We start from the raw sequence: 9,656 nt of genomic DNA, 5'->3' as shown, positions 1-9,656 counted from the left end.
AGTTCATCCTCTTTTAGAAAATCATTTAACTCATCTGGTAAAATGCTTCGAAAACCACTTGAAGTTACAGTTTTTCAAACTTTACTTGCTGGTGTGGCTAAACAACTAGGCGGAATATTTTTAAAAACAGATGGTGGGTTTAAAGGTCATTGCTTCCCATATTTGCTTTCAAAAGGTGCTTCATTTGGCCAATGAAGTTGACATACTGCTGTATAGTCTGTAACAATAAAACCAGTTCTTGGGATAGCTTCACTACATCTTTTTCTCTCCTTTAGATTCTTTGGGAATTTATAAATTGATATTTTTGTTGTAGTTGAGTATTGATATTTTTGTTGTAGTTGTAATTGATATTGTAGTTGTATAAATTGATATTTTTGTTGTAGTTGAGATTGCAAAGAGATACACAGCATTTTAAAGGCATTTTAATTATTAAAAAAACTTACCGCTAGTTTGACAATATTATTACCTTACAATGTAACGCCTTGAACCTTACAAGGTTATCGTCTTGAAGTTGCGCTATCTAATTTATAAACCAATCAAATTTTAAAGATTTATTAAAAAAGTGTGAACACAAACTTTCATCTAATGTTAAAAGATGAAAATGTAAACACAGTATTAGGAATTGGCCTTCAGTTTAACAACTTTGTTGCGCGATGTCAAGGCCAGTTATTATAGAAGGCCGTGGTTACACATAATATAATATTCTGAAACTAATAAACAAACATCTAAATTTCTATAAGTAAATTTATTCTTTGATCATTGCCTTCATGTCCTATCTTATTTTCATATCATAATCTATTATGGTATTATTTATATAACATATCACAACAATATTATTAAATTTGTGATGTTCAAATATTATATGAACATTCTCTAACATGTTCATATGATATTTGAATATAGTTCTTGAGTATATTATCTGCAAACAATTGACTGATGCAAGTTCAAATGTTGTCAAAAACCAAGCATGCATGCATGGGACACTGCAGTGTCCCACAAAGGAATGCTGGTTTGAAAGTCAAATTTTCTTTATTAAAAAAAAAAATTAAAATAGGGGGGAGATAGGGAGGTTTCGGTAACTTTTTTTAGGCTCCAAAACTTTTAACTTTATATATAATAAGGTTCATAAAACTTAAGGGACTTACGAAGTACATTGAGGAACAAAAACAGGATAATTACAGAAACTTTTCAATTTTTAATCTGGAGTACCACAGTGTTATTGGGAATAAAGTCTCTGGGTCCAGTATTCAAAGTAATATGATCTAAAGTAATATATAAATTAAATAAAATGCTTTAAAATGCATGCAGTTATACATATAACTCCTGATAGTTAACTATATGTATAACTAGTTATACATAAAATTTATTATATAAACTTATTTTTTGAGGTTATGCTTGAACAAATTAGTACCAAAGTCAAGATTTAGTTCAAGTTCAAGTTCTTATTTGTTCATTGTTTTTTGACTATTTTATATTTATTTGTTCAAATTTGTTAACTAGTACTAATTCTTACTACAGTAAGAATATTTATCATTGTTGAACGTGATTTTATTAGTAACTTAATTTTATTTTAATGATGACAGCTTTACTTTTCTATTGATGTTAAATTTATTACGTTTCAATAACTCAGATTGAATTTTAACTGAATTATTGTAAGCTTTGTAAGGGTTTGTTGTATATCAAATGGTGTTGTAAATAAAGTAAAAATAATATATATATATATATATATATATATATATATATATATATATATATATATATATATATATATATATATATATATATATATATATATATATATATATATATATATAGTATTTAGGCTATGGGATCATCCTTAAATGATGCCAGTAGATAGAGGGGCAGTGTGAGTTTAACAATAATTGACAATGGGGAGGGGTTGTTGAGACCAAAATAATGTCAATTAAAAATTTGAATTAAAAAAAAAAGTAACATATTTTATTTAAAAAAAAAGTAAAACAATTTATGCTAGCTATGAGCAGGTTTTAGAGGTATTTATACCAACAATGTGGTCTAAAAACTTCTTGCTTTTGTTGCTTAAACTGTAGAGGATCAAAACAAATTAAATAAATTAAACAAATTAGAGGAAAAACAATTTAAATTCGGAAATTAGCTTGCTTATCTGAAAGAACAATTTATGTTTTGTTTTTTTTTACTTTTAGTACTGTTGAGAATAAATGTATAATTGAACCAGAAAAAATGATGATGAAAAAAATTGATGGTAAGCACATTTTTTATATTATATTAACAATTCAGATATACCATCATAATATGATAACAAAAACTGACATCATTTTCAATGGGAGATAGCAAAAAATTGACTGAGTTTGATAAAGGGTGAAGGTGTTCAATAAACTGGTCATCATCTAACATCATTATGCATATATGACCCTATGATTTAGGTAAAATAAGTGTTCAATTTGCATTATTTCTCATTTAAATACATATAACTCCTGCATATAGTTATACATATAACTCCTGATAGTTAACTATCAGGAGTTATATGTATAACTATATGCATTTTAAAGCATATTATTTTATTTAAACATTACTTTAGATCATATTACTTTGAAAACTGGACCCAGAGGCTTTATTCCCAATAACACTGTGGTACTCTAAATTAAAAATTGAAAAGTTTCTGTAAATATCCTGTTTTTGTTCCTCAATGTAGTTCGTAAGTCCCTTAAGTCTTAAGGACTTAATTATATCTAAAGTTAAAAGTTTTGGAGCATAAAAAAAGTTACAGAAATCTCCATCCTATTTTTTTCTTTTTTTAATAAGGAAAATTGGGAATTCTTTGACTTTCAAACCTGAATTTTTTTGTGGGACACTGCAGTGTCCCATGCATGCAAGATTGGTTTTTGACAACATTTCAACTTGCATCAGTTAATTGTTTGCAAATAATTTACTCAAAATCTAAATTCAAATAACTATTATATTATCCTAATAATACGTCTATTTGCACAAATCTTAATCTTATTTCTATAAAGAAAGATAAACACTATTCGTGGTACTTACATACTTGCTTGCCATTCTCTATATTAATATAAATTATTTTCACGCAATATAAACGTAACGCAATGCAATGTCGATTTCAAAATACTTTTTTTAGTTGTTGTTTTTAATTTTTTTTTTAGTTTCCAACTTTCAAATCAATTCCCATGCAAATCCCACAGGAAACCCACGTGGGATTTCCCATGTGTGTAAATACCATATGGTTCCCACATGTAACCCATGTGGGATTACCCACATGGGTTTAAGGTGACAAATTTCCATACAGATACCACATGGGAAAATCCGTCCCACGTAAATCCCATCAATTCCACACGGAACCCACGCGGAACCCATGTGGGACGCGGTTTTATTTTTCACTGGGATAAACATCATCATATTTCTCGTGTTAAAAATGTCGAACTTTGTACCAGAAAATGATGATTTGCGGAAAGCACTACTTTTTTGTTTTCATTTGAAGAAAAGTGCTGCAGAATCGCATCGAATGCTTGTCGAAGCATTCTAGGCGATTCTGCATTATGGTGATCATGCTCTATCGGAAGCAACATGCAAAAGATGGTTTCAACGGTTCAGAGATAATGATTTTGATGTGTGAAACGAAGAACGTGGAAGACCACCAAAAAAGTTTGAAGACACCGAATTGCAAGCAATACTGGATGAAGATGACACTTTAAGTCAAAAAATAAATGGCAGAAATGTTAAATGTTTCACAACCAGCAATTTCTGACCGTTTTAAAGCTATGGAAAAGGTCCAAAAGTGCGGGAAATGGATGCCACATGAATTGAATGACAGGCAGATAGAAAAGGGAAAAACCACATGTGAAATGTTGCTGTTACGACACGAAAAGAAGTCAGTATTGCATCGAATTGTGACTGGTGATGAAATATGGATTTATTTTAAGAATCCCAAACGCAAAAGATCATGGGTAAATCCAGGAGAAGCATCAACATCGACTGCAAAGCCTGATCGGTTCGGAAAAAAGACAATGCTCTGTGCTTGGTGGGACTAGAAAGGAGTGATGTATCATTGACCATGAATGGGTCAGAAGACACGGAAAGGTAATTTTGTTGCATGATAATGCTCCGAGTCATACAGCAAAAGCGATCAAGGAAACAACATAAGTGGAATATTAAAAATGAAGCTAAAGATAAAACAGCTTTAGAGTGTGTGTCAGTATTAGATGTGATATAATAGCAAATAGCAAATACTTGATCAACAATATCAAAGACAATGTCAAATTTTTCTAGGAGATTCAAAATTGCCTCAGCCTGAGCACTACCTTTAGAATTTTGTGTCTGAACAACATCTAGTAGTATGTCCCCAGTGTTATCTGTATTAAGAAATGTAACTCTGACCGCAATTCTTTCTACAGAAACGGTTTTTTTTTAAGATCCTTTTTAATATGTTTTGTTCTCTTTCCATCAAAATGAATACAAAGCTTTTTTTCCTTTAGTGTAGTTATAATTTCTTGCCTGAGCTTATCTCCTAATATCTCTTATATTATAGTATCCAAATATCTTCTTGAATCTATTTCTATGGACTGTACTTCTTAATGGAATAACATCATGTAGATTTACTTAAGCTTTATTGCAAGTAGCTTCTAATTAAGTTTGAAAGCGTATACCTACGCAGCATGTTCGTCCTATTTGTAAGTCAATGTATTTACACTCCTTGCATGTTCTATCTATATGTCAGTCGATGATTTTACACTCCTTGTATATTCTGCCTATTATAATATGTATGTCTAAAGTATTTATATTATAAATAACTGCTTTATTGATATATCGTTTATTTAATGCGCAGTAAAAAAAATTCCAAGGGGATTATTTTTCAGGAAGATTTTTTTCAGGGGGATTTTTTCGGGGAATATTTCCAAGGGGATTTTTTTCTGCTACCATCAGCAATGTTGATTCATCAAAATGGATGAATTTTATATGTTTAAATACATAAATATAATTATATATATATATAATTATATTTATGTATTTATGTATATGTACAAACAATACATAATATGTAATGTTTGTGTGTGTGTTTATATATGTATATATATATATATATATATATATATATATATATATATATATATATATATATATATATATATATATATATATATATATATATATACATATATATATATATATAATTATTATTTATTAAAATCATTATTATTAAAAATATTTTTAAATTTTCAAAAATAGATTATTACAAAGTATTTTTCTATTTGTATAAGTAACTAAATAAACTTTAAGCACTAAAGGCCTTTTGAAAAATCATTAGTAGTGCTGTTTTAGTATTGTAGCAATAGAAAAAACAATCTTTTAATATTCATCCATTTTTAGCTTTTAAACAGCCTCCTAACTTACTAAGAAGACTTACTTCTTTAAAAGTTGAAGCAACTAAAAAGAAGATTAACATATTTAAATGCAAAGACATTCGGTGTAAAATGTACAAACTCTACCTTCAAGAAGCAGATGAGTTTGAAACATCTAATTGCACTATCTGGAAAATAAAAAGTCACATCACATGCAATAGCAAAAATGTAATTTATTACCTTAAATGTTTGGCCTGCATAAACCAAGCCAGATATACTGGCAAAACTAACAAATTAAGACTACGAATAAACGAACATATTTTTAGCTGCAAAACTGGCCTATCAACTAATAGATTTGACAACCATTTTTATACCTCTCAACATTTCCACCAATTTGTAATTGAACCTTTTTTTCAACTATATATATATATATATATATATATATATATATATATATATATATATATATATATATATATATATATATATATATATATATATATATATATATATATATATATATATATATATATATATATATATATATATATATATATATATGTATATATATATATATATATATATATATATATTTATATATATATATAGATATATATATATATATATATATATATATATATATAAATATATATACTTAAATATGAAACAAAGAAATTAAATTTAAATAAAAGTAAAATTTAAGGTTGTGCAAACGTAAAACATAATGTTGAATCAACTTAAATTACAACGTCTTGGCAAGGTAAAAAACAATGATGAGTCAACGTAAAACATTACGTAATGACAAATTAAAACACGGCTTTGGGCAAACGTTCTTTTTTGGGTTGTTGGCAATGTCATACTTTAAACCAAGGTGATACAAAACCAACATAGTTCTAATGTTTAATCAACGTATGTGTGCTAGCTGGGTTAATATTTATTTAATATGAAAATGATACTAGATGGCTAGATGATTAGCCTTTCTTCTTCTGCCTGATCCCGTCACATCTTAACTATTATCAAATATAGTAAATAATTTATTATGAAGATGACGAAAGATAAAATAAATAATAATTGACCCAAGAAAAATGTTTAATAACACATATTAACTTAATAGACATAAGGCAATGGGAAAAATATGCGTGGAAAAAAATTTTTATTTTTAGAGACGTATATATATATATATATATATATATATATATATATATATATATATATATATATATATATATATATATATATATATATATATATATATATATATATATGTATATATATATGTGTGTGTGTGTATGTATATTAAAAAAACATATTACAATTTAAAATTGCAATTAAAATTAAAGTAGTTAACTTACGCTTTAATGGTGAAATTAAAATTCCATTATAGAGTTATCAGTGCATTCAATATTTGGTGTCCAACCGTCCTCAGAAAAGTTATATCTACGCGAGGAAAAACTGCGCGAAGTACATAATTATTTATTTGAAGTACAAGAGAAAAAGAATGCAGCTTTAGTATTATATGGAATGTCAGGCGTTGGAAAGACACAAATTGCAAGAAAATACAGCGAAGTTTACTTTAAATTCTATGAAAATGTTATTTGGATAGATGCAGCATTTGGAAAGTTACAAATGTCATTTATTAACCTATGTCAAAAAATAGGATTTTTTGTGAAAGATTCAAATGACAATTATTTTGATATAAAAGTAATTATTGAGAAAGTTCATAACTATTATAAAAACAAAAAGACTTTGTATATTTTTGATAATGTTGACAATGAAAGTATTAAAAATTTTAGAATGTACATTTCAAGGAATTCAAACTCATTTACATTGATTACCTCTCAATGGAGAACGTGGTCAGATAATGTGTATCAAATGTTAATTGATGTTTTTTCTCCTAATGATGCTTTTACGTATATAAAAAATAACGTAAAAACAAACAACGAAGAAAAGTTGAGAGAGTTAACTAAAGAACTTGGTTTTCATCCATTTTCCATCACTCAGGCAATAAAGTATATAAATATGTATGAAGTAACAATTGAGACATACATAAGTCAATATAAATCACATCCTGTAGAAACACTTCACAACGAAAAACTTCAAACCGAAGAAGAATCAAAGTCCGCTATAAAAGCAATTAACTTAGTTTTGATTAAATTGGACAAAACCGAAATAATGCCATTAAAAATACTAAACTGTTTATCTTATTGCGATGGTCAAAATATTAGTAAACATTTTTTAATTGAAATTTGCAAGTACATGAAAATAAATGAAGAATACTCAATAGATGATGCTATTATATTACTTCAGAGTTATTCCTTATTATATCGTTTTTGTGATGACAAATATACAATGCACGATCTGACGCAGTTGTCGTGTTGGTCTTTTCAAAATAAAAGTTCAAGTACAAATGTATAAATCGATATAATCTCAAGTTATTTTAAAAATAAGTTTAAGGAAAAAGACGCTCATGTTGATTATGGAAGCCATTTTTTATTTACTTTCCACAGTTTAAGCGTTGAAATAATGCTTGTGTTATCAAACAAAAATTTAACTTTAGAAGCAGTTGAAATACTAAAAGCTGTTCAAAGATTTAATTCAGAAACTTATGGCAATAGTAATGAGCTTACTCTCGATACAAGACTGAGCATTGCATTATGTTTGGTAAATATAAGAAACTATAATGAAGCTCTCGAAATTTGTCAAAACGTTGATAAAATACAAACTAAGGTTTTTGGTGCTAACCACCCATCGACAACTAGAGCACAATTCCTTATTGCATTATGTATGTGGAAAATGGAAAATCATAAAAAAGCTTTTGAATTGTATGATATCGTTGTTAAAAAACAAACTGAAACTTCAGGTATTAATCATTTGCAAACATTAATTACAAAAAAAGCTATCGCACTAAGTTTGAGAGATATGGGAAAGTATAACGAAGCTTTAGAGATGCTTTACCACTTGGAGAAAGTGTTTACTGAAAGTTTAGGTACTGATAAACCATGGACAATCTTAGCAAAAAACAATATCGCAGTCACTTTGCAAGATATTGGAAAATATGACGAAGCTTTAGAAATACTTAGATCTCTTTATAAAGTACAAACTAAAACTCTTGGTACCACCCACATTATAACTCTATCAACAAAAAGTAATATCGCTTACTGTTTTTTCAAAATGGGTAAATATGGAAAAGCTTTAGAAAAATTTTATTCCATTAATAAAACACTAACTGAGATTTTTAGTATTAATCACGAAATGGTATTGCAAACAAAAGTTTATATCGCAGTTTGTTTATCTGAAATGAAAAAATATAACAAAGCCTTAGAAATTAACTTTTCTCTTGAAAAAATGCTAACTGAAACTTCAGATACTAACAACATGTTAAAACTAAGATTAAAAACTAATATCGCAACTTGTTTTTTAAAAATCAGAAAACATAACGAAGCTTTAGAAATTTATTATTCCGTCGAAAAAATACAAACTGAACTTTTTGATATTAACGATCCATCGACAATGCTAACGAAACATTGTATTGCAAACTGTTTGCATAATATGAAAAAGTTTAACGAAGCCTTAAAATGTTATTATTCAGTTAATGAAAAACAAATTGAGGTTTTGGGTATTAACAATCCATTTACAATGGCTACATCATACTGTATTGGAATTTGTTTGTGTGATATGGGAAAAGATGAAGAAGCTTTAGAAAAACTCTATTCTGTTGATAAAATGCAGAGTGAGATTTTAAATATTACCAACCCATCGACACTATTAACAAAAAAAAATATTGCAAACTGTTTGCTTAAAATGAATAAATATAAAGACGCTTTAGAAATATATTATGTCATTGATAAAATGGAGAGTGAGATTTTCGGTATTAATCATCCAGAGGCAATACTAACAAAAAGAAATATTGCATATTGTTTACAAAATATAGAAAAAAGCAAAATAAAAAAATATGACAAAGGTGTACAAACTGAAATTTTAGGTCACAATCATACGTCGACAAATCAAACACGGAATAACAGTTCACAAAGTTTATCAAAAAAAACCTGTTCATATGTTTAGGAAGTATTTTTACTATTATTACTATTTTAGTGTTAATTCTTTTAAGGTTTTTTTTTAAGTTATAAAATTTGAATATACTTCTTTATTTTATATGATATACGACTCTTTAAGTTTTATATACAGTTATATAAAATTATAATACGCTATAAAAAATCTTGTGTTGAAAACACCAATTGATGAGTTGTTTTTATTTAACAGCATAGGCGGATCCATAGTGGGGACAATGGAGCAATACTTTATATT

General features: G+C 27.4%; 2 protein-coding genes across 2 annotated transcripts; both read left to right on the top strand.

Moving 5' to 3' along the window:
• Positions 1-4,070: 4,070 nt before the first annotated feature.
• LOC136091071 (uncharacterized) lies at positions 4,071-7,766 on the top strand. The gene is made up of 2 exons (XM_065818055.1): positions 4,071-4,092; positions 6,736-7,766. Exons 1-2 carry the CDS (start codon positions 4,071-4,073, stop codon positions 7,764-7,766), a joined length of 1,053 nt encoding a protein of 350 aa, XP_065674127.1.
• A 108-nt stretch (positions 7,767-7,874) lies between these two features.
• Positions 7,875-9,413, top strand: LOC136091070 (uncharacterized). The gene has a single exon (XM_065818054.1). It carries the CDS (start codon positions 7,875-7,877, stop codon positions 9,411-9,413), a length of 1,539 nt encoding a protein of 512 aa, XP_065674126.1.
• Positions 9,414-9,656: the final 243 nt, after the last annotated feature.

This window comes from Hydra vulgaris, chromosome 14 (assembly GCF_038396675.1).
Source record: "Hydra vulgaris chromosome 14, alternate assembly HydraT2T_AEP".
In the NCBI taxonomy this organism is placed as follows: Eukaryota; Metazoa; Cnidaria; class Hydrozoa; order Anthoathecata; family Hydridae; genus Hydra; species Hydra vulgaris.
Note: the sequence above shows the minus strand (reverse complement) of the source record. Positions and strands in the feature narration are given on the sequence as shown.